The sequence below is a fragment of the Syngnathus typhle genome, linkage group LG2, assembly GCF_033458585.1.
Source record: "Syngnathus typhle isolate RoL2023-S1 ecotype Sweden linkage group LG2, RoL_Styp_1.0, whole genome shotgun sequence".
In the NCBI taxonomy this organism is placed as follows: domain Eukaryota; kingdom Metazoa; phylum Chordata; class Actinopteri; order Syngnathiformes; family Syngnathidae; genus Syngnathus; species Syngnathus typhle.
Window position 1 is genome coordinate 9,617,327 of NC_083739.1, and position 24,275 is coordinate 9,641,601.

The 24,275-nt window shown below is 41.0% G+C and overlaps 4 protein-coding genes and 2 non-coding genes across 10 annotated transcripts; 2 read left to right on the top strand and 4 right to left on the bottom strand.

Annotated features, from left to right (window-relative positions):
• Window positions 1-2,589: 2,589 nt before the first annotated feature.
• Window positions 2,590-8,793, bottom strand: LOC133142737 (voltage-gated purine nucleotide uniporter SLC17A9-like). The gene is made up of 12 exons (XM_061264217.1): window positions 8,502-8,793; window positions 7,625-7,822; window positions 6,865-7,004; window positions 6,132-6,231; window positions 5,916-6,040; window positions 5,119-5,218; window positions 4,948-5,044; window positions 4,738-4,860; window positions 4,541-4,656; window positions 4,165-4,220; window positions 3,585-3,614; window positions 2,590-3,073 (listed from the first exon to the last, which is right to left on the bottom strand). The coding sequence occupies exons 1-12, from the start codon at window positions 8,621-8,623 to the stop codon at window positions 2,904-2,906; spliced, it is 1,377 nt and encodes a 458-aa protein (XP_061120201.1). The 5' UTR covers window positions 8,624-8,793; the 3' UTR covers window positions 2,590-2,903.
• Window positions 8,794-9,108: 315 nt separating this feature from the next.
• On the bottom strand, window positions 9,109-11,871 carry LOC133142741 (glucose-induced degradation protein 8-B homolog). The gene is made up of 4 exons (XM_061264233.1): window positions 11,735-11,871; window positions 11,455-11,651; window positions 10,925-11,122; window positions 9,109-10,642 (listed from the first exon to the last, which is right to left on the bottom strand). The coding sequence occupies exons 1-4, from the start codon at window positions 11,853-11,855 to the stop codon at window positions 10,469-10,471; spliced, it is 690 nt and encodes a 229-aa protein (XP_061120217.1). The 5' UTR covers window positions 11,856-11,871; the 3' UTR covers window positions 9,109-10,468.
• On the top strand, window positions 11,523-19,131 carry dnajc5aa (DnaJ (Hsp40) homolog, subfamily C, member 5aa). Of its 5 annotated transcripts, none has more exons than XM_061264263.1 (6): window positions 11,523-11,662; window positions 13,105-13,306; window positions 15,406-15,534; window positions 15,612-15,825; window positions 15,924-16,095; window positions 17,242-19,131. In XM_061264263.1, exons 3-6 carry the CDS (start codon window positions 15,425-15,427, stop codon window positions 17,343-17,345), a joined length of 600 nt encoding a protein of 199 aa, XP_061120247.1. In that variant the 5' UTR covers window positions 11,523-11,662; window positions 13,105-13,306; window positions 15,406-15,424; the 3' UTR covers window positions 17,346-19,131. The 5 variants fall into 5 exon arrangements, with proteins under 5 accessions (XP_061120247.1, XP_061120256.1, XP_061120265.1 ...); XM_061264255.1 differs by lacking the exon at window positions 11,523-11,662 and adding an exon at window positions 12,556-12,779; XM_061264272.1 differs by lacking the exon at window positions 13,105-13,306 and having other exon boundaries at window positions 11,546-11,662.
• A 320-nt stretch (window positions 19,132-19,451) lies between these two features.
• LOC133150552 (tumor protein D54-like) lies at window positions 19,452-23,510 on the top strand. Its single transcript, XM_061273175.1, has 9 exons — window positions 19,452-19,657; window positions 20,269-20,381; window positions 20,549-20,697; window positions 20,838-20,885; window positions 21,175-21,276; window positions 22,534-22,560; window positions 22,639-22,674; window positions 22,756-22,804; window positions 22,903-23,510. Exons 1-9 carry the CDS (start codon window positions 19,645-19,647, stop codon window positions 22,912-22,914), a joined length of 549 nt encoding a protein of 182 aa, XP_061129159.1. The 5' UTR covers window positions 19,452-19,644; the 3' UTR covers window positions 22,915-23,510.
• Window positions 23,511-24,020: 510 nt separating this feature from the next.
• On the bottom strand, window positions 24,021-24,092 carry trnae-cuc (transfer RNA glutamic acid (anticodon CUC)). Its single transcript has one exon. It is a non-coding gene; the product is annotated as a tRNA-Glu (tRNA).
• Window positions 24,093-24,181: 89 nt separating this feature from the next.
• Window positions 24,182-24,253, bottom strand: trnae-cuc (transfer RNA glutamic acid (anticodon CUC)). The gene has a single exon. It is a non-coding gene; the product is annotated as a tRNA-Glu (tRNA).
• Window positions 24,254-24,275: the final 22 nt, after the last annotated feature.

Here is a 24,275-nt window from a genome sequence, read left to right on the forward strand (position 1 = left end):
CGTGCCTTGTTTTTATTTGTAGAGCAACTGCAGTTAGGGCTGAACGTAGTCAAAAAAAGCAGAATTGAGATTATTCTGGCAGATAATGTAATTTTGATTCAATGATTAATTTTCAGTATTCATTACCGTAACAGGGACAAACATGACAGAAAATTGAAACACCACATTTCAATAAAAGATATTTAATAATGCAAATACATTGTGATTAAAAAATAATTATAATGATTCAATAACAATGCAACCCTCAAATTTACAACTGTAAACGCGATTTCTATTCAAATCCCAAACAGCTTTTGAGCCCGCTCCTAGAAAATGTCCTCCATTTATGGAGGACGCCATATGTATCTGAATGTGCGGAATTTGTTGGTCCATCCTTCCGCATGCAGGGTTGCCCACTGATTCCTCTCTTGGCATTCACCGCGTGCCTTAATCGTTCTCGTGTGCAATCAAGGTCCACCGTGAACACAAGGAGAGGCATCTATTTGCACTAACACACCGGAACAAACGAGGAAGGTTTTCAGGCCCGAATTGCCCATGTCGTCTGCAGTTCTGGGTTTCAATTGCACAAAGCCGCAAGCTGGCTGGCTGGTTGGAAGGCCCAGGTTGCCGCGAACGATTCCGTTGGCCTCCTGACATATTGGGACTCCATTGTCTGGAATGCAGCTCATGAAATAACTCTCTTCTCCCCTGACTGCATGACGCGCACTACGGGTGGAATTCGGTAGTCAGCCGCCGGGCTGGGACGTGCGTGACCCGGGCGTCCCAGCTCGTCCTGCGGCTCCGTGGTGCGCTGACCGTGGTGCTGAAAAAGTGGATTTGCTGTGGCGGAAAGGATAGAGGGAGGATTAAATAGATTTAACTTGAAGCGCAGAAGTGTACGACAACCTTGCCGCCATCTTGGATGTGTCAATGTGGCTCAGTTTCATTTTCTTTGCTCATACGCTTGCTCATTTTTTGCCCACCCCACAATACATTTCTGGAGGCACATGAAATGCATGGGGTGGGGGTTGTGTGGCAATTATTAATAATACCCTACAAACAGCACTTTGCTTCATATATTGGAGATCTTCAAGACAGAGCTCATTGGATTAGTGTGAAACCATTGTATTATGTCATTCTAAATCAATTTCACAAATTTTATTTGCTGATTTTATGTCTATTGCGATAGTCCCATACGATATATTTATTTATTTATTTTATTTTATTTATACTGCAGTGACTACGGCTCTGGTTATTTACAAATATGTACATATTTGAGACATTTCGTACCACATTACATTCCTCAGCTGTCACCATAAGTTGTTAAAAAATGAATAATATAATAAAACATAATATAATATCTGTCCTGTGGTCTATGCTTTTAATGCAATTTTGGTGTGTATACATTTGGATCATTTTCATAGTCAAAATAGCTGTATTTCTTGTTCAAATAACGGGAGACGAGAATCATGGAGGCTAAGGCAGTGACAGGTTGTGCCTCTCAGGGCGTGCGTGTGAAAGTGTGCACCACTCACACACTGTACTGAGCGCGTGCAAACGGCGCGTGCTTGCTTGCAGTCAGCGGGTGAAAATACGAGCCTTGTTGAGGCAGCGATAGTGAGCCTCCGGCTAATAGTTCACGACACGAGAAATTAAGAAGAAGAAAAAGAAAAGAAAAACAACCAACAACATTCGGTGCTAACGCGTTGCTATTTGGCTTTGTTTTCCCTGACAATGAGAAAATGTTCAAAACTTGACTTTCAGTCAAAGCAAGAAACCATAAGTAAGGGAAGACCAACCCCAGATTTGCGAGGATTAATTCAAACTACGGGCCTCCCGGGACGGACTACAACACGTTCGCTTCAAAAGGATTGGTACTCTAAAAAAGACTGGCTTTGATGGTTGTGCTGCCAAAAATCGACTTTATTGCTTTCCCTGTCATCGAGATCTTCGTCCAGATCAGAAGGACAGGAGAACAGACTTCATTTACAAATAAAGGTAAGAATACTGCCGTGGTGTGTTTAAATGTACAGTGGTGTATTTAAAATATTACATTTAATCAAGAATGGGATAACAACCATGTATGCATGTAAATCTGACTTGTGAGTCAGTGCTTTAGCGTCATACAGTACAGTAATCTCTGTCAGTACCTCACCAACCCCAACCCTCACCGCACGTCACTGTTGCATTAGTGTGAAACCATTGTATTATGTCCTTCTAAATCAATTTCACAAATTTTATTTGGTGATTTTATGACTATTGCGATAGTCCCATACGATATTTTTATTTATTTTATTTTTTTTACATTATATGCATTTTTTTTGTTGCATGACTGTCCCATGCATCAGGCTACTGCAGTGACTACGGCGCTGGCTATTTACAAATATGTACATATTTTAGACATTTCGTACCACATTACACAATGGCAAACAAAACAATAACATTTTTTTTTATTTGATTCTTGTTCATCCAAGATGTTTTATTGTCATTCACACAAACACACACACACACACACGTACTATTCGCTAACTTCTAACTTCTCCGTAACGCTAGCATAAGCTTACTTTTTAACTTGACTTGCAATGCTTGTTTACAAGATGTGTTCATAAATATTGTGAGGGGATTTATCTTGTTACGTGCTCTGTATGGTTGTATGGACAAGTCTTCTGATGTTGACATCTTTTGATCAATCAAAAGATTTGCAGCGCAAGAAAACTCCCTTGGCTAAAAAACTACAAATATGTCCGGAAACATCTCATGTGCATTTAAATAGACCACACCAAAACGGCTTGCTCCTCAGAACAGGGGGAAAGCCTGTGATGCTATGATGACAAGGAATTCAGACAAAAGCTTTGCTTTATGTAGACCACAACTGAATGAGTAAAATGTAAAAAGGAAGGTTTTATAACCATATGGGCAACATTTCAAATGAGAGCAAAGGAGTGTGACTTTTCAAGGTCAACGCGTTGGGCATCTCCAAAGTAGAGAAAGACAGCAAGGCCGACGCAGTGGACGATGGAGATGAGCGTGAACACCGATGCCCACGACTGGGTCACTTCGATCATGTAGCCTGACAGTGACACCATTAGCACACCTGGGCAGGACATATGATGCACTTGAGTACTTCAAATCACATGAGCACAATTTTACAGAGATACGAGTTTCAAAAAGAAAAAAAAAATACCACTGAATAAAGTTGTACGTAAAAGACAGAGGAATAACAATTCCATAGAATGTCCAGAATTAAACAATTTGTGCATCATGATTTAATGACATTTTATTCCTCGTGCTGCTCCTTCTGGTGTCCCCACTTTGGCCCCCAGGAGGCAGAATTAAAAAAAGGAAACATTTTATTCAAGGGTTTTGTTCATGGTCCCCAAATTTTGATGCCAATCCAAAAGTGGGATCGTTTGACACCAATTCTAATATTGATCAGATGAATTAGCTGCACAAATTAAAATTTTTGAGATGCTCACTATTGATGATTTTAAAATCCAATTGATTTATCAATCACCCATTCTGATTCATTTATTAATCTGATTAAAAAGATTTATCATACAAAACAAAATGAACAAAATGAAAATAAACAAGTTGAGAATACATACCCGTGAAAGCGCCGAGCATATTCATGAAACCTAAAGCATAAAATAAAACAAATAAATAATTCAAATAACTTCTTCAGCCGCTTAACAGTGTTTACATTGTTCTTTAATTAGTTAAGTTAGCAATGCCTACACCCCAAAATTTAGTTTGGCCTTTAAAGCAGGGTTTTAATAGTTCATGATTTGCTTTACTACACAGAATGTTATCATTTTGTTTTGACATTTTTTAAATGTAGGTAGTTTTAATTAGTTTTCATAGCAGTTATATTCTTATTAATTTAATGGGCGAATAGCATTTGAGAAAAAAAATATATTTTGATGCTGATTTAAAAAACTTTCTTCAGTTTTTTGTAGCACATCAGGTTTTGGAGATATTTCTGTTATTAAGTTTGACCTATAAAAATTAAGATAAGAAAGATGCTTGACAAGTCACATCCATTTTTCCAGCTCATGGCAGTGTTGAGTGACAGTTGAGTGCGGCACAACTGAAGTGCAGCGTTTGAGAGATATTGCAAAATAATTCTGTTTACTGAGCCAGCACGTGACACATTCATCTATCAAGATGTTGTAAGAATGACCTCACCATAGAGGGTTCCAGCCCGTGAAGGGGTTAGATCCTGCACATTCACCGAAGCACCACTGCAATGCATGAGATGTCATTAGTGGAACACAACGTGGTTCAGCACACAGGAAAATTATACATCAATTAAGTCTACACACCTCTGTTGAAATGATTCCAAACACAGTCGCTGTGTTCTAAATTATTAACTCATTCACTCCTCCCTAATAACTCCATGGGGATTTTTATGGAACTATCACGGTGCACTATCCAAAAATCCCCATTGAATAGGGAATGAGTGAATAACGTGACTCCATTTGAAGGCTACAAACATGTTGGCACATGAGACCACAAACAACTTTCCCTCACAATATTCAAAATGTGTGTAATTGGCACATACCAGCTGGTGAAGGAGAGTGCAACCATCGCAGCAGAAATGCAGATGACGGCGATTGGAAAAGACAACTTGAAAGACAGTGGCAGGACAAAAGCGCTGGACACACCCATGGCGATGAACTGAAAGGCATGCAAATATGTCGACGTTCGGGCTATAATCGAAAGCAGCTCATTTGAGAAACATAAATGGAGGAGGCTTACCTGCATGGACTTTCTCACAAATACCACACTGTATCCTTGGCTGATGAGCGAATCAGAGAGATATCCGCCGCAAAGAGCTACTGGAATGACAGCTGCCCAAGGGAACACATTGTATACCCACGCCTGTAAGGAAAATGGGGCGACGCGCCATCAGGATCACGGACGCAAACGGAGTCGACGCCTTCTGACCCACCAGGAGACAACAAGTACCGTGGCGTGTGGATATTCATCGCTGAAGTATGTCGGCATCCACGAGAGTAACGTGTAGGAAGTGCCGCATGTGCATAGGTGAGCAAAGACCATGGCCCTGTGAGAGAGCAACAAGAAACTGTGAAACAATATTGAGTTTTTGATATGTGGTGAAAGAGCAGACCTTCGTACCGGACGCATGGCTTTCTCAAGAGGCTCAGCAGATGCGAACAGGAAAAATTCTTTGATTGGGACTCTTTGCTTCTTTCTTTCTGCGTTGGATAAACTTTGCCTGAAAAGATCACATCGATTGTGTCGTTCAAATTTGTGTTGGTATCTCATAACGGCCCCCTCCAAAAGGTCAGTTCCTTTCTTTTTGTTGTATCATGGAGACATTCGGGTTGCATATCAAACGTTGAATAGGAGACAAAAGTTCGGAAGTCAAACTTTCATATCATGATTTGTACATTTAGAACAACTCAGGACAGAGTGCGGTGTTTGGGTGACTTCATTTTATTTTGGCGGGTGTCATATGTTGCTGGTTGCATTTTTTTGTTTCAGCCCTTCTTTGGATTCTTGACACTTTTCACAATGTTTCTGTCATGTGTGTTGCTCAGTACATCAGCGCTTTCTGTTTTTTTCAGGGCATTTCAAATCGTTGTATTGGCTACTATGCCCATGCAGTGTTGGTGTAATAGATAGAAATAAAAGATGGACTTATGAATGTTTGTTTCATATTCATCTCTTCATCCAAATCCAAATGTCTTCAGCATACAACAAAAACAAAGCCATTGCAATATGTTTGGAGGGGGCTGACTGTATGTCTGCGTAAAGAAAAAAAAAAACTGTGTGTCCAAAAATTACAAACTCATGAAACACTTTCACAAAAAAATACGGCATGAATTATTTTGGAGTCACAGCTACAATTTCAAGAAAAAAAAAAACAATAGTACAACTGATCATCATAGACACTGTAATAAATACGGCACCTTTCAGAAAACAATGCCACACAAGGAGCACCCAGAATCCAGACAGAAAACCCGTGGCATAGAATACACTTTCCCAACCGTACCAGTCCAGCATTATGGAGCCCAACAAGCCTGCCAACAGTATTCTGGAAGCACAATTCAAAAAACATTACACAAAGAACACATTTTACGCCTTGACACATGTGCATGTTGCATGTTTGCACATGTGCTGCATACCCAAGAGAGCTACCGCTTTGATTGATGCTGTATAAGAAGTTCTTCTCCCCTTCCGGTGCACGCTGTGCGATCAGACTGGTCAAAGATGGGAAGAATACACCTAGAAAACAGCAATGGCCATTCCAAGGACATCACATGCAGAGGTGTAGCGCAGAATTAAGCCTTAGCAACATTCCATATCTATGAGTGAGTATGCTAGATATTGCGATTGGCTTGGTATCAGCCTTATTTCGAGGTATCGAGTATTTCTGAAGGATACTGATCCCAGCCACCGATACTTAACAAAACCACATTAAGACACATTATTACATTTTCCTTGTCAGTAGTAAGTACTGTACTGTAACTGGATTACATGACTGTGTGTCAAAAACACAAAAAGGTCTTTTGTTCAGAATTATCTGTCAAATTCTTTTGGTATTATGACTTTGTATTTGTTCATACACAGTTTGAGACAACGTGGTATCAAACATTGCTATTTACTACCATCGACTGAAATAGTTATTGAAACATTCTGTTATTTTATGAAATGCTCCCAAAAGTTATTTATAATATCTATTTCCAAATCTCCTGGTATACACAATAAATAATTATTGCTTATGATACTAATTATTCTCAGATGCATTAAAATACTTGTTAAATATGACCTAAACGCTCCTAGATTTAGTTTAGTAAAAAATATACCAAACTTTAGCAAATTCCAGCCCCTCATTCCATTTCAACCTAAACAGGTTACCTTGTAATATTCCCATGAGGACTCTGGCCATGGTCATGAGAGCCAGGGTGTAAGAGCCAAGGTAGCGTAAAGCGGGCGTGGCGGCTGTGACCACTGACCATGAAATGGCTGAGAAGAACAGGACTCGCTCTCCTCCGATTCTGCAAAATGGGATATCAAGCGTCAAAATATATCAAAACCTCAAATTAGCCAGAATAAAAACCTCAAGATCAATGTCTCTTTTTCAAGCTCATTGTCGAGTAGAAAGAATATATGGCTGAGTTTTGAATTTGTAAATTTGTCGCTGCACTGTTAGGGCTCAAATATCAGCCGCTGTATTTCATGGGTAATATACATTTCCAATCACGTGCTAGTATTAGCTTGAAGCTATCTGACAAAAGCCTAAGCTATGTATGTGTTTGTTTTAAGTACACATTGTGTAAGTCTCGTTATTTGATGTTTAGTTTTTAGATTAAATTTACACCGCTTCAAGCCTAATTCTACAAGAAATGTTCACTATGGGTTATATTTTGCTCACTTTCAAAGCAAGGCGTTTTCCTTAACAAATGTTTCCTTAACCTTTGAGGAGCGTTCCCACATGATTCTGACATAATTTGCAAATGGATCTCGATGGAATATAAACTCCACCATCGGGAAACGAGGGCCACGCTTTACAGGTGAGGCAGGGTTACCTTGCTAAACTAGTTATTAAATTATGAAGGGCTCCTTGGACCCCAAAAGTGTGTGAACCCTGCAAAGTGTGCCAAATAGAAAAACTTGCTTGTCACTGGCATGACCTCCCAGGATCTGCGTGCACGAGTAGCCCCAGAAGAATCCACCCAGGGCCAGGCCAGTGTCGATCTTGTTCCAGCCGAACGTGGCTGCCATCGCCACTGCACACACAGGCATGGTCATCCGGGCACAGTAGACCAGGCAAGTCCCCGCAAACAACACTGGCATCCATTGGTGGGCCTCTGCTCTGTTGTTGGCAAACAAACACATTTTTGGAGTTTCAGCAAATCTCACCATCAGTGATGACGCGAATGACTAATCTAACGCCGTTTTTTTACATTCAAGTAGTTAGACTATACTACAGACCATAATGAATAAAAAGAACGTTTCTTCTTAGATGTCACTGTAAAATGCACCTCCAATTAAGTGGCAAAACAAAAATTAAGAAATGTATTTTATTACACATATACTGCACCCACTGACAAAGCTTTATTTCTCCGATAAGACGATTTGATATGCATTTCAATATATTTTAAAGTGGGGGAAAGACTCAATTCTTTTCAAGTCAATACACTTGAACCTTTTCCATAACAAAAATGATTTTCCAATTCAAAGCCGTTTTAATTACTTCCCTTTTAAATATTCATTTGATGTTCTTGTCACATTGTTGAGTAGTGTGTAAAGTTGAACTTTATTTCAAACATCACAAGCAGTCTTGTCAAAATTGACAATCTATTTGGGCTTTATATTTTTAGAGGGAGGAGTGCCGTTCATGAACCTCACGCTTTCAGTTTCTTAGTTATGAGTTGAGTAAGTAAAGTACTTTTAAAAAGAAGCAATCTGGAAATGAACGTTTTTTTTTCATGGTAACTGTCGCAACACTGCTCACAAATGCAGAAGAGATTCAAGTGAACAGCGCATCTCACCTAGTCCACAGATTTTTATCGTGCGGCTCGTCCGAGGCCTTGTTGCCAGCGCAGTTATTACGATCCAAGAGAGAAGAGGCAAAATCGTTCCCACCATTTCCTGACATGTGTTTGTCTGCCATTCGGGAATAGTGGCGTCTCTGCTCCGTGGCCCTAACAAGCCCGCTGACGTGTCACCTGATCTCATATGGACAAGCTAGACAAGTAAAACGTGTTAGAACAAAAACCCTGAAAAATAATTCCTCTGAGGTATTTTCAAGCGTGACATCAGCCGTATTTAGAGGGAAGTGTTGTTAGAGGGTGTGCGTGAATCATGTGGTTGAATGAAGGGATGATTCAATGCTCCAAAAATTTCCCCAACAGGGATTGCACTTCTGCTGAGTAGAGCATGTTTGAATTATGACATAATTGAGACAGTTTTCTTTCTATTTTGCCTTCACTTGTGATTAATTAACATTAATGTGAGCTGAAGAGAACATTTTTGGTCCAAAAGTTGAAATGATCATTCCAACCGAACTCAGCGTTTTGACGGAATTCTTGTCAAGTTACCACTGTCATAAAAAAAAAAAAGAAAGCCCAGGACAACAACAAAAGAAAGTGAAAGAAATACTTTGCAAAAGTTATGTTTATTTGCAAATCTGCTTTTAGAAATGTCGATTAATAAAAGTGACGCGAGCATCTGATGTCTCGCAAATGTCAGAGCAAGTCTCTGCAAAAAGACAAAACGTAGTCAAAAAATTCAAGGATGGACTACTAGCAGCAAATCTGGCTTCCTTAGAAGTAAACAAACCAAACCAAAAGAAACAAAGCACGAGTGCCTGTGTTGAATAAAAGACAGGTGCATGCAGTTAATAAAAAAAAATAAAAAAAAGTGGGTTGGCGGAGCACAATTGATAGACTGGAAATGTTACAGTTGATTGATACAGATGACCAAAACTCTCCATAAATTACATTAAACGGAAACACAGTTAAAACAATGAGTCACAAATATTCAGTTAGACTTTCTATATTTATAAATACATTTTGATTCGACGCACACAGGCTCAGTCTAAAATATCTTTGCTGGTCTGTTTCGTTCAGGGTTTGTCCCTGGTTTAAACATTCACACTTTTCACCTGTTCTTTCAGGCTGCTCATTCCAGTTTCGTGCCAATCGAATCCCTTTCCAGCGATGCAGACAACTGACACACTAAATACCACAGACTCAAGGCCTTTGAGAAATGTATAAAATAGCAACTTGTATTTGTTGACATCAACATTAGTCTAAAAACCCAGCGTCTGTATTTAAATGTTACTTTTTAAATAATACAGCAATTTACAGTATAATCTCTTATTGATGTCACATTAAAACCAAATTGAGCATTATAGTTTTTTTGTTTTGTTTTGTTTTGTTACACATACATTATATGCGCTGTTGCACAAATCTAAATAGCAGGGTAAGCCATTTTTGGCTATTCTGGTTGAACGTAGCCATGACTTTTTACACAACAAGCAACATGTTACCGTGGAAACTAGATCAAGGCCAGATTCATGTTTTTTTAATTGATTCCATTCTTTTTTAGGAACGATTAATGCAGCAATAGTGAGCCACACACATAATAAACTCTATAATGCAGAAATTACGTTTTAAATCAGATGTCACGGAAAACAGTAACAACTGGTGCCTTGAGATAAGACTAATTCATGTGTCTACCCTCAAGACAACTCATCTTCCCCCTTTGAAAATTTTACTTACAAGTCAAAAAAATAAATAAATAAAATATTCTGCTGGGTTACTCTTATTTCAAGGCACCACTGCATATCTCCATGGTAACTTGTATGGCTTGACTGCAACAGAGTCAAAATGACCAAGTTCAACCAATAAACCTTACCAAAAATCTAGTTTAGCACACTATCCAGTTGCAACAGCCACGCGGTTGATCATAAATTAAGGGGCCCGTAAAAGACAGCAAGGTTTTGCGGATGGGTTCACTTGGGGTCCTCGATGGTTCCCGTACTCAAGTCAGTCATTTTCGGGTATTTCACTTTCTTCTGGTCCAACTCGTTCTGCGCCCACAGCAGTAACTTGAGGAGTTTGGCCAATTTAGGAGTGGATTCCCTGTTTTCGTGGTCCAGTACAGCTTGGTTCACCTCACTCCACACCTGTGCAGGAACAAATATTCTCATACCACTGTCTGTGTACTCTCACTGTGATAATAGTTGCCATGCAAACAAAATGGCCGCTCTGGTGGCATCACACATCTCATCCGAGTCTGGAAAATTATAAATCAATATGGCACGCCCAATCGAACCAATTACGACTTATTCGTGCACAGTGCTATTATTTATACATCTACATGTATTGCTGAATTTATTTACCGGCATAAGTATGTGGAAGTAAAAAAAAAAAAAAACATTTTTGGTCAAGGGAGCCAATGTGAGTACCTTTTGCCGCTGCATCATGTTGAGCAGGTCCCCGAAGGGAGACTCTTCTGGGTTGTCAAAGGCCAACAGGGCGAGAGTTCTCTCCATCTCCGTGAGACACTCGCGGCTCTCTTCCCCCTGTTCAGCCAACTGCGTCTGGGCAAACTCCAGCGCCGACTCCGTCTCCCTTAGCCGGATGAGCTCGATCAAATGCTGCTGCTGCACCAGAGGAATGTGATAAAAGGAGTGATGAAATAAAGCTGGGTCGTGTATAACCTTGCAAAAAAAAAAAATCATTCTTCTCATCATTCTCATTACAGACAAACATACTGAATAGGGTTGTGCTCCAAACCCCCAGGACCATCATTTCCGTTATCCCAGAATATTTCAGATATTAGTTTGTCTGAGCTAGATTTCAATTCCCAGTTAGCCATGTAGAAGAAGAAGGAATGATGAAGGCCTGACAGAAATTTTGGTTGCACGTCACCGGTGAACAGCAGTTCGGTAGCAGTGGCTGCTTCTCTCGGTCATTGTGTGGCATGCAAATGTACCTGCAGGTGAAAGTACAAGTATCTGTTGGTGTCCAGCAGCTCTGGGTGAAGGCTGTTGATGAGTGCAATGGCTTTCTGGATCTGTCCCTTCAGGATCATCTCTCGGATCTTTATCCTTTCATCCAGAGAGTCCAAGTCTACACTGGGCTCAATACCAGACTCCATCCGGAACTTCTCGGCCGCCTCTTTGAATCCCTCTTGAAAACAAGTAAGGGCACCTTCGTAAAACATATTGCTTATGTTTTGTGCTTTCACTCCAACGTCTTTTGAGGAGCCTCACCCGTCACTAGGTAGTTCATAATGAGCCGGTTCATGTCCGCTCTCTGAATGTGCACGTTGTTCAATTTGTCCATCCACTCGTCTTTTGTGAGGTCTTCAGGCTTTTCAGCATAACTCATCATCAAACCGGGAGACGGGAGCAAGACTGACACAGTTTGGCCGCTTCAAGTACCTACAGCATCACTGAACGGACAGCGGAGGAGAAAAATGTTACGTGCTGGATATAAGAAGGGTGGGAAAATAACAAATGAGCATTGATGACGAGATAAAACAAATTTTGAAGGTTGGTGAGAGAGTTCGATTGCTGAACTAGTGTAAACATCCAGCGCGTATCCCAAAACAAACCCATTTGTTCAACCAAGGCAGGCAGTAGACAGCCCGGCTAGTTAGCTCGCTTTTACCCGGGAACCTACCGTCCAACGCGAGCTCTGGTGTTTATTTCCTTTTTTGTAGACGCGAGGGGGGTGTCAAGTGGTTAGTTTCTCCGAAAAGAAAACATCTGTAAAGCACAAATGAAGCTTTCGCCGGCGGCCTGCTAATAAGACAAGCTAATGTGATATCCTCGCGATAGAAACCTACGTCATTCCCGTGAGCTCAGGCATTGGTGGACACCATGACGTCACGGTTGCCGAGGCAAGGCAACGTGTGGAGTTCTAGTTAAAAAAAACGTTCATTGTCATTTCATGGTGACATCTTCGTGACATAAAGTTGTCGAAGTGAGTTCTATAGGTTCATTTTAAGTGATCAACGAATAAAGTTGAGTTGCGTATTAAGACTACTGTTAAACTTCAGTCCAGTTACTGTCACGTCTACGCGCACGCTTCCGCCTCCCGCATCGTTCACCGTGAGCGCGCACGTTACGTCGTTCAACGTAAGGGGCGGGGCCAACGTTCTGCTGCAGCTGTCCATGGTTGGAATAGGAGCCATACACACTCACTGAAAATCCTCGTAGAGATGCAGCCATAGTCACGAGACACCGACCGTACTTCCTTCGTCGATACCCGACCACCGCTGGTTGTCCTTCTCACACTTTGGTTTCGTGGAAGGTGAGTCTTCTTTGTTTCCGTTTCTACCTTTTTGCCTTTGGAAAAACACGACGGCGCGCGCCCTTCGCAAAATCAACGGCCGTGCCTCGCATCCTCAGCAGGCCCGGATGAACCAACATGGATGCTGCTGCTGATGATGATGACGACGATGATGCGCGGAGATTATTATTCCTTGCGACATTTAATCCCACTCGTTGACATATTTCGATCGCAATCTGTCGGGTTTTTGTTGCCGTCTTGACAAAGCTGCTTGAATGCGGCCTGTGCCGTTTGTATCGAGATGACTACTTATTTGTCGTAATCCGTCGTCTGTTTTATGTTGAAGTAACGCCGACCAGGAGGCCGTTGGGACAAGTGAAGCGTGTTCGAATGCGAGTGAAGGAGTGATTGTAAGAAATGCACTGCGGGAGTGTGTCATAAATCCACCACTGGCCCCCTTTGACTCTGCAGAGCTTGGCCGGGCAGCGCAAGGCAGAACAGGGCCAGCTGCTGCCCTACAGTCAGCACCATTTCATCTCGAAAACTTGGTAACCTTTTGTAATGTATGGGTCTATATATTCAGCTAAAAATGAAAAAGACAAAAAAAAAACCCAGTCTATCTGCGCTGCCAGCATAAAATGTTCCACGAGCTGCTTGGTGACCACTGCACTGAAGAACCTAGTTTTACCTTTGCTTTGAGGATGAACTTTTTTTCCCCATCAGCCACTGTGGCTCATGGCTTCCTAAGGTTGCTAGCCTCTCAACATTTGCTTGCTGGAATTTTGTTAGTGGATAATATGGGTTAAACACAATCCACTTCGGCATCTGGTAACACAAGTCTTCAGTCTGGTGCAGGACAGATGATTGACAGAGGCCTAAGGCAAGAGGATGCAACTAAGCAACTGTGGAAAGTATTATTCATCTACAAGTCTTCAAGACCTACCAAAGTTGGCCATATCCAAAGTTTTGACTTCATAATGCAGTACATGTCATGTACTGTATGTATGAATAAATAAACATATATTTAAATAACTGATATATTTATTATTATAAGTATAAGCTAATTGTTCGAAGAGAATAATATTCTAATCATTATGTTTTTAAAAGTATCAAAATGGTCAATGTGAACATCACCCAACAAGAAGAACCCTTTTGGGTGGTGGTGGAGCTTTATGGGCGGCTTCTTTTTGCCTGCCAAAAAATAGGGCTGGAGATAACATCTGCCTGGAAGTCCCTCTGTTTTAGTGAGGTTCAGATACCGCATAGTCACAGGAACAGACCTAACGTGATGGTGTGTCATAAGTAGATGCACCCCCTTCGTGACCTTAGGTGGTACTTGCACCTTGCGATGCCTGCATCAAGGGCAGATGTATTTTGCTGCCCTGAATTCACGTCTGGTCTTGGTCCATTATCTGTTGTATTTGATTTGAATTGCTCACCTGACTCACTTGATTTGCAATACTCCCTGTCTTCATTATTGGGCTTCTAAAGAGGTCTAGCCTATCATCACATCCCTCTAACGGTATCAAGCTTCTTCAGACCTTGCTGATGAGCTGATCATTTGAATCAGAGTTTCCTACCCAAGTACTATCGTCTCCTAAAATGGCCTGCAGTGCATCGTGAAGATTGTAGCGCTTGTTTTTTCTTCATACTACGCATTAAATAGAAAAATGACTATCATTTCTCAAAATTGTTATTAAGATAAACAGTAGATAATGTAAATAATTGGATAATCAATTAGTTGTTGGTTAGTTGTTAGTTCCTCGACCTTGTGGTCATTGGTAGCTCGTGTAGAAATGTACTTTAGCGGTTTAAAGTGCGATTTAAGGTGGCTGTGTCTAGCCTTGACCACCTGTTGTGGGATTACAACTCATTCTAATTTGTGGTTGTTGGAGGATTACAAATCATTCTAACTAGTGGTGGTAGACTATCAAATAAAGCTCGACCATTGACCTTGCAGTTGTCTAAACCACAGTTCCGTGGACATATTGCAATGTATGTTCGGGGGTGTGAAATGATTTGAAATTTAGGACCTACTGTTTTTTTTTTTGTGCATTCTCATGCAAATGACTACATGAGTCTGCAATAAAACTTTATATGTGTTCAGTTTAAAAAATGACTACATGAGTCTGCAATACAAATGCTATGTACAGTTAAAAACTCCTGCACCAATGAGAATGTCACAAAAATGATCTGCTGTACACTGAAAAAAATGGTAGTCTAGACTAATTTTTTATCTCGTAAAATTGACCGTATCTACTACCTACTAACTGTAAAATCTTGTAATACTGTAAAACCTCTGTTGTATAAATGGCAACAGGTAGAATGATTGGACCTTCATCCATCTAGTGAGAGAAAATGTAATAGTCCTCCCTATCACCATATATTTGCTGGCACAGGTAGTGGAACAAGGATAGACATTAAGACAGACATTACTTGTAGTTAATTATAATTTTCAGATCAATGGATTATAATTGGATCATTTCCCATGGTGCACCTGATGGTCTCTAATGGTGCAGTGATTGGGAATCACTTGTCTATTGTCTCTTGCCTCAAGTCAACTGGGACAGGATCAAGCTCTCATGTGACCATATCGTGGATAACGATCCATGATTTACAACATATAGTTGTTTGCGTGTGTTTCCAGCCTGTGGACGTGAGGCATCATGGCTGAGCATCAGAGGCAGCGTTCTCTGTCCACTGCTGGTGAGTCTCTCTACCATGTGCTTGGAGTGGAAAAACTTGCCACGAATGATGACATCAAGCGATCCTACAGGTGAGCGCAAATTAAAAAAAATAATAATAATTTTCAAATTGGATAGATGTTCTATGATGTGGTTGTGTTGCCCGCAGGAAACTGGCTTTGAAGTTTCACCCGGACAAGAATCCTGACAATCCGGAAGCGGCAGATAAGTTCAAGGAGATAAACAATGCCCACGCCATTCTCAATGATTCCACGAAGCGCAACATTTACGACAAATACGGCTCGTTGGGACTGTACGTGGCTGAGCAGTTTGGAGAGGAGAACGTCAACACTTATTTTGTCCTTTCCAGCTGGTGGGCAAAGGTAAGCTCGGATGCAAAGCAAACATTTTCCTTTTTTTCTTTTCTTTTCTTCTGTGTGCACGCGTGCGCGCCGGCCATCAAACTGGAACTCTTTTGCAGGCGCTGTTTGTGTTTTGCGGCCTGGCCACTGGCTGCTACTTCTGCTGCTGCCTGTGCTGCTGCTGCAACTGCTGCTGCGGAAAATGTAAACCTCGGCCTCGGGAGGGCCAGGAACAGGATTTTTACGTGTCCCCGGAGGACCTGGAAGCCCAGTTGCAATCTGATGAAAGAGGTGAGAACAATGCGCACCTTTTAACTTTTTATTCGCTGTGTGGCAAGAGGCCTACAGTTTACAGTCACCTTTTTTTGTAGGCTTTTACAGTATACAGTCAACTAGAACCTTCAATCCCTGATGTCTTTTTTTTTTTTTTTTTTTACCTGATCACCTGCACATTCAAGTTTGTTTTTTTCCAGGGCAATTATAATGAGCATCAATTATTTGCAAATTTCCCTTGCCAATAGCTAGGGTCAAGCTGGGGTCCATGTGACTCATTCTAGCCGCAATAGCAACGCATAGTGACGAGATAAGTAACGTAATATGATTATTGTTTGTAAAATAGTCACATTAGAAATGACTAGTTTCTAGAAGATGCAATGTATTCTATTATTGTCAACAACAAAAAACTCGTTTAAACATGATGTGTTTCAGCAGAAATACAAGCAATAATCTTTCGGTCGATTGTCTTTCAAATTGCAGCAACCAAAATGGCACTGCAGTCACACATTTTAAGGCCTGCCTGCTTTGTTTCTGCAATTTTACAAATCTTGAGAAACAAATGAAAAGTACTAATATAGCATTTAGTCACCGCAAGTTGACAGCAGAGGGCAGTGTTCACTTAGACCAGACCACTCAATCCTCAATTGTCCCAGAAGACAAAAAAAACAAAAACGCATTGGCTGGCAGTACTCAGAAGTTCTCCTTTAATACCGTCACGGGATTTTGAAAGTGAGAAACCATAATATTTGTAATACCATTACATCTCAACCTGTGACTGCAAAACACCCCCCCTCCTCCACACGCACACACACACACACACGCACACGCACACAATCATCAATTTGCAATCGTTGGGATCTGCACTGCATTGAAATCAGGTTTATAATATTTTGGGGCTTTATATTATAGTTACTTGTCATTTTGTATTGACTTTTTAAAATACAGTTTCAGTTATTTTAATTTGTCTTTTAATATTTTTTTGGGTGGGAAGGGTTTGTTACTTTGTACTTTTCCCAGAAAACATTTGATTTACTTTATTTTTTGTAGTTTTAATATTGGGTTTAGTTTTTTGTACTATACATGTTGTATTTGTTAATTTTATGTTTAAAAAGAAAGAGTTCCCAAACATTTCAACGCCCCTTCTTCTGGTGTCTCCGGCAGAGACGGGAGGTGAGCCCATCATGCTTCAGCCCACAGCTACAGAGACCACCCAGCTGACGTCGGACGGCCACTACTCTTACCACACCGACACCGGCTTCAACTAAGCGGCCGCACCCGTCCGTCCGTCTGTCTGTTCCTCCTCACCTCTGTACCACCTGCTCCCCTGCGCCACCTCCATGACGGGAAAGAATCCATCTTTCACAAGGAAGGCCCATGCAGAGGACAGGGACTAGTCAGCATGGTCCATCAAAAGAACTACTCATCCCTTACACCCCCTCCCGTTCCCAAACTCCCTATTTATTTGCCCAAAGTATGACAAGAAATCATATTTTAATTTCTTTTCTAATTCCTCCCCGCGTCCCACTAATCCCGCATTGTGTGTTGTTGTGTAGCATGCAGCATAATTCCTCTCTGGCAACATTTTGACTCTCTCCGTGCAATTATGTCTACATGAGTACGGAGTGCGATTTGAGAGCGGTGTGGCTCTCCGTGGCATTGGGCTTACAAACCGATTGTCAAGCAGCGGGAAAAATGTGGCTGCCGTCGTGAATTCTCTCACGTTTATTTGATAGTTGCTTCACAGTGTCCGGGTCACTTTGTCCTCTATGCCTGAGAGGAATGTTGTCATATCAGCAGACTGTCATTTGTTTTTACAGAAAGATTGAAAGAGAAGGTCATGTGTCAGGAAGAACATTACATTTATCTTGTTGTGCGGTAATTCCGATGGCCGCAACCGCTTAATTTTTTTTATTGTTTTGAGAGGAATATAATTGTTCATTTTGTTTTGAAGTTCGTGTTTAGAAGTGTGATATCTGTGAGCATTGTCGATTTGTTTTTAGGACTGCAACTATTAATCGGATAAAGAAAATCTATAAATTCCACCCAAAGTGACTCAATTTGACAATGAAGGTAATAATTCGGTTGCTGATTTGGTCTGTAATATTTGTCAGAAAATCAGCAAAATGATTGATCTTTGTTTTCCATCCTAAAAGCATGGGTTAGCAAATATATTATTTTGATACTCAGTCTGTTTTCATGGAGGAAAACAGAAATTTACCGATGAGAGGCTGAAATTCCAAGATTTTGGTCTAGTTTCAATTAAACAAGTTCTCGAAACGATTAATCGATTATCAAGATAGTTGTCGATTAATTTGATAATCGATTAGTTGTCAATAGAGTTGATGCTCCTCTACGCCTTTAAATCTGCACAGCTGGCACGGAGCACAGTCAGTGATCCGGTATCTCCACCAGAATTTCGTTTTGACACACTTGCATCGTTTGGATTTGCATGAATGGCCACACATATGCAAATCCCGCACGGTACTGTAAGTTTTCCATTTGCCACTCGGCTCGATACGGTTTTCGATGGTTTACAAGCGCTGAGCTGCGTGCGACTGTCCAACCTCTGCTATTAACAGTATGGATGTTTCGTATGATGTTTCCTGTAACCCCTTGATGAAACATACTGTAGTGCCCGTCCCATGGCTTTTCCATTGAGAAGATGCTACTGTACATGTTGTAAGTTGAATGCACTTAAAGAAATGGAAACAAAAAATACAACAGGTCCGTGTTTGAAAAATGACTCCGGCAAAAGAGGACAGTATTGAGTGCAACTATAGTGAATTGGTTTTATGACAAATCCACTGAGGTTAATTCATGTTATACTTTGTGGTGGAAATTCATTTTAACTGGTGCAGTGTTGTATTGTAACCATTCAATTGTGCGAGGAGACTTATAACGGACTTCAGGTTGGTTGTGCATACAGGCCGCCTCAAAACAGTAAAGTACAAGAAACATTTATGTTGTAGCATGGTTATCGTGTGTCTGGAAGAAAACATGTGGATCACTGATCTCAATTTGCTGTTTGTGAATAAATGTTCCGAAACATTGGGATGGAATTCATTCTTTCATTGTTTTATGCATGCTATGCGCATTTAACTCACAAGAAAAGATAGTTTAGTTGTTCACTTTAATTCACTGTTTGTGGAATATTCACAAATTTTCGGCAAAATTTTCACAATTCATTCTTGATGGCACATTCAACAGTTCATATTTACATTGGGGAGGATTTTCAACATTCCCAAAATTGCCACGTTTAAAAATATATGCACATTGCATATTGATCATTTTAATTTTGGGACGCACGCACACGCGCGTGCGCGCACGTCATATGCGGAAATTCAACTCACGGCACACAAGACAGGCAAGTGTACCCCTTCATCATCATCGACTTTTTTCTAACTTTTGACTCATTTATATGACGTCAGTGTGCGTGTCGCGCATGTGGGTGTGTTAAATCTATTGCCATTAATACCTTAAGTGTTCCCGTGCGTGTGCGCGTGTTGCGCATGTCACTTGAGCTGATTGAATGTAAACAGTCACAGTCGAGCCTCTTCCGAAGCCATGAGCCGACCGGGTAAGAAAGAGCGCCTTGTTGCTTGATGTCTTTTGACACATATGCTAATTTATGACCAATTGAATATAGTTATATGAATATAGTTATCTTAATCTATCTCCCTCAGCTAACATTGTGTGCATTGTGTGCAACTGGTAGCATTAGCCACTAGCCACAACTCGCATTGAGTTCAAAACTGTGGACAGCTCTGTGTGCATTGGATCTATCACAGTGCAAGTACATCCAAAATGTACTATAACCAAATGTAGAGAATACAAGCAAAAACTGTCAATTAAATACAGCTGAAATGTGTCATCGTTACACATTATCAAGGAAAATTAATTGTGTATTTATAGCGTCAATTCACAACCAAACTTATAGAAGGTCACACCAACAGCCCCTCAACAGATTTCAAAATTTGTGCAACATAAAAAATATAACCTGCATCTGAAATGTAAACAAGACTGCAGCCTATTGTGCAACAAACCATTTTTAAAAGTTTGTTTTGAACTTGAACAAATAATTCAACATATGAACCCTGTTTGTGATTTCACCAGAAAGAATGAGCAGACCACTCGCCATGATGACACTCAAAATTGCTTCAACTCAGACTTTCTATAATTCTTCTAAAGGTTTTGGCGAGACTTCATCCCCGAGTTTCTTCTCCAGCATGCCAGGGGATGGATGTCCCCCTGCACAGTTAAGCGACGAGGACAAGGACAATTTAAGGTTCGAACTTGCCAAGGTGAGACCCCACATAGTAGCTGTATGACTTTTTTATCTTCTTTATCCAAATCTGAAGATACTCCTGGTTGGGTTCTTGACCCACTCCTAAACCTATTAGTAAAAGAATAGTGTCGTCAAACTAGCCGCGTCTACACTGAACCCATTTTGCGGCATTTTTGTGATTAGATGGAGGAGGAAATTCAGACTCTCAGGCAGGTGCTACTGACCAAAGAAAGGTTTGCTGCAGATATCAGGAGGCAGCTGGGTATGGGCCCTCTCACTAGCTTCAAGGAGAGCCTGTCCAAAGGCTGGCAGGACGTGCAGACCTCCTCCCCGTGAGTACACTCATTGCATGTTTGCAACAATTGGATCACCGTTTGCACGCTACTCATACACTATCCGCTCATGATTATATAACCTGGAAATACCCTCTGATTAGTGATAGGGATGTGTCAACATGTGAGTTTCTTTACAGATATCTCTCAGCTTCTGCAGTTCTGGATGACATCAACAACTCCAACGTGTGAGTGTTTTCTTCTACATGTTTTTCTTGGGAAAAAAATAATTGTGTGTGGGACTCCCTGTCGTTGTCAAGTGCTCACACGTTAAGGTTTCCTCTATGGAACAAGTGATGGGATTTTCCGTGTCCAATAGGATTGGTTCTCTGTTAATAGCCTTGCAACCCGAATTAGTACAAGCAGCAGCGGTATTAGCGGGAGGTCCAGCATAAAGCGTATGTGCAGGCCTTCTGTTATGTTTGTGTGTGTCAAGTGGACACTTTTCTTATTCCTGCCACTTCCTTCTGCCTGTAGATGCGTGAGGACCAAGGAAGGTCTCACTCATGCAGGTCATGTGACCTCTTCTGCATTGTCCAACGTGGGCGTGGTTCTCACCAGAAGGCTGGCGGCGATGAGGTACCCTGCATTGGATACTTTCATAATGGTTTTAAATGATTAGCGGCATGCAGGCCATGTCCAGGTGAGAGAAAGAAAAGGAAAGAAAATCACAAAACTATTTACTTTGAGATTCAGGGACACTCATTTTTTGGATACAGTTCAATTAACACAATGACAGATAATTGTGTTGTTGTTGTTCACAAGTGGTTCAATTACAGTACCTGCCACATGAAAGTACAGGACATATGACTTACATGGGATGTCACGGTGAAGAAAAGAGCAGGTCATCGTTAGCTGTTGCATTTAACAATGAGATCAGTGAAGTACAAGCTGATTTCTGAATGCCACCTGGCACTTTTTTGGCAAAGTCATCCAGCCATACGGACAGACCAGTAGGGGGTCAACAATCGTGGCAAAATGGCCTCTGGGGGTTCTTTTTCAAGTCTGCAGTCAAAAGGAGTGCAAACCAAATTACATTTTTAGTGGTAGGATATATTCGGAACGATATCCTAATAAGCAGGTGATTAGAAAAACTTCATTGTGTTTTGAAAGTTAGAGTATGTTCCTCTTTCCGTATGTGATATTATTTGTTAGCCATGCAATACCAAACGGGGGCAGTGTTGTTCCATCTGTCTCCAGGCTGGGATAGTCTGACGCTGGAGTTCCCCCTCAAATATTTACCGTTTACAGTAGCAGCAGCAGGAGATACAGGGAAAAAAATGCTGATGTCGATCTGAGAGATTGGCCAGTGAAAGTAGAACAGGGGTCAGATGTTCAAATACTACTCTACTAATACTCAAAATACTATAAGATAAATAAAAAAAACCTCAGCATTAATTTGCCATACAATCCCACGTAATAATAATCCGGGATAAGGATTTCGTCACATAATGTATGCACAAGTACCAAGCCTTAACCTTCAAGTTTCAAGCGTGTCCCAGATAAGTGTGGCAAAAGCGGATGTCAAGCCCATTAAATTTTAAGCAAGTCCAGTCAAGTCATGACTTGGCTTACACAAGTTGTGCAATTTGTCTCTGTCACGGACGACACGATATTGGTGTTTTAGGAGTGTGTTTATAGGACCATTCTTCCAGAAGCAAACAAGTCATGTCATGTATCAAGTCTTCTGAATATCAAGTCGAGTCTTTCATAAATTTTAGCCACAACTTGTCAAATCCTAAAATTGGCCACTTAAGTCTGACTTAAGTCAAGTAAAACAAAATGACTTACTCATTTGTGCATCTGCTTTTTGTGTTCACGCTGCAAACAAATCAGAGCTCTGCCCCTTCCAAGCCCACCACGGTAAGTTTTACCATCTATGCTAAACGTGAAATGATAATGCATCACTGTCTAATTCCGTCGTGGTCTTGTCATGAGCAGCACGTTGAGCCACACCATGAGTGTGCCATCTATGAGGTAAATATGAGTCAATGTACTTTTGTTTAGCGCAAACAGAAATACAAATTCATGTGAACCTAATATCTATTTTCTTCCCAGACACTCCTCTACATTCAAGTCTTTTGAGGAAATGGTCGACGGTGTGAAGGTGAGTGGATTAAGGCATTGATTACAAAAGGACAGTTGAGTATTTTTAGAGGTGTTCTTGTATGATGTCGGACCTTGTGTTTCATGTGTGATTTCCAGAGGAGAAGATGACCTTGACAAAGAATGGCCAAGCTGGCTTTGAAAGGAGAACCCCCCCCCCTCCACCCGTGCTTCTGCACATGAAATCTTTCAAATTGTTTTGTCTGTTTGTGAAACAGCAAAGCGCAAACATATGAAAAGAGTTTCTGCTCAATGCTTCAATCCATTCTGTAAATCTGACTTTGTTTACGACACTATCCCCAAAAAATTGAATATTTATAACGGTTTTTTGTACTTAAATATTTTTCAATTAAAGTCAAATGTGTTACAAATAGTGAATAAAATGAAGTCCAAAAGTGTGTTTGATTCATTCCAAGCCTGATTTGCTCAATCCAAAATATGTCGTGGGTGTTATTTTATTTCTTACTGTAGTATTCGGTATTGTATTGCTTTTATTAACACAACCATCCATCCATCCATCCATCCATCCATCCATTTTCGTGCATATACTCATTGTACTGACTATCTGAATATTGTATTTTATTCTTCTGTATTGTTATGTTACGTGTTACATCTTGTGTATCTTAAATAGATTGCACAGACTTTTGGTGGTCAACCTTGTTTTTAAATGTGGCTTTTGTCAAATAAATAAATGGGGAACATTACAATTGACTTTTGGTATATTGACTTTTCAGTGCCATTAGTTTGTATAGGCGTTGCGGTCGAACCCGAGCCGCGGCGGTGAGAGCGCCGAATCCTAACCACTAGACCATCAGGGACATGAAGTTGGTGATCTATCATAATAGTGCCAATGTTCAGCCCAGTTTGGGGGCATCAAAATAGACGTCTATTTTTCGTAAGAAAAATGATATCCTTACCGGGAATTGAACCCGAGTTACGGTGGTAAGAGCACCAAATGATAACCACTACACCACCAGGGACATAGAGTTTCTATCTATCACAATAGTGCCAATGTTCAACCCAGTTTGGGGGCATCAGATTGAGATCAATTTATCCCTAGTAAATTAATTCCCTGACCGGGAATCGAAACCAAGCCGTAGTGGTGAGAGCGCTGATTCCTAACCACTAAACCATCAGGGACATGAACATCAGCCCTGTCACTATAGTGCCAATGTTCAGCCCAGTTTGGAGGCATCAAATTACAACAAGTAAATTGATTCCCTGACCGAGAATCGAACCCGAGCCGCAGCAGTGAGAGCGCTGAATCCTAACCACTAGACCATCAGGGACATAAACTTCAGTCCTATCACGATAGTGCCAATGTTCTGCCCAGTTGGGGGGCATCAAATTCAAGATCAATTTGTCATAAGGACACTGATTCCTTGACCGGGAATCAAACCCGGGCCGCGGCGGTGAGAGCGCCGAATCCTAACCACTAGACCATCAGGGACATGAAGTAGCAGATCTATCAT

Coding starts and splice junctions, on each gene's coding strand:
- LOC133142737 (XM_061264217.1), bottom strand. CDS start 8,623: ATGGCAGACAAACACATGTCAGGAAATGGTGGGAACGATTTTGCCTCT. Junction 7,823..8,501: donor GATAAAAATCTGTGGACTAG/GTGAGATGCGCT, acceptor TGCCAACAACAG/AGCAGAGGCCCACCAATGGA. Junction 4,861..4,947: donor ATGAATATCCACACGCCACG/GTACTTGTTGTC, acceptor TTTTCCTTACAG/GCGTGGGTATACAATGTGTT.
- LOC133142741 (XM_061264233.1), bottom strand. CDS start 11,855: ATGATGAGTTATGCTGAAAAGCCTGAAGACCTCACAAAAGACGAGTGG. Junction 11,652..11,734: donor TATGAACTACCTAGTGACGG/GTGAGGCTCCTC, acceptor CTTGTTTTCAAG/AGGGATTCAAAGAGGCGGCC. Junction 10,643..10,924: donor ACATGATGCAGCGGCAAAAG/GTACTCACATTG, acceptor GTTCCTGCACAG/GTGTGGAGTGAGGTGAACCA.
- dnajc5aa (XM_061264263.1), top strand. CDS start 15,425: ATGGCTGAGCATCAGAGGCAGCGTTCTCTGTCCACTGCTGGTGAGTCT. Junction 15,535..15,611: donor GACATCAAGCGATCCTACAG/GTGAGCGCAAAT, acceptor TGTTGCCCGCAG/GAAACTGGCTTTGAAGTTTC. Junction 16,096..17,241: donor GTTGCAATCTGATGAAAGAG/GTGAGAACAATG, acceptor TGTCTCCGGCAG/AGACGGGAGGTGAGCCCATC.
- LOC133150552 (XM_061273175.1), top strand. Junction 20,698..20,837: donor GACGTGCAGACCTCCTCCCC/GTGAGTACACTC, acceptor GTTTCTTTACAG/ATATCTCTCAGCTTCTGCAG. Junction 22,561..22,638: donor CCCCTTCCAAGCCCACCACG/GTAAGTTTTACC, acceptor TGTCATGAGCAG/CACGTTGAGCCACACCATGA.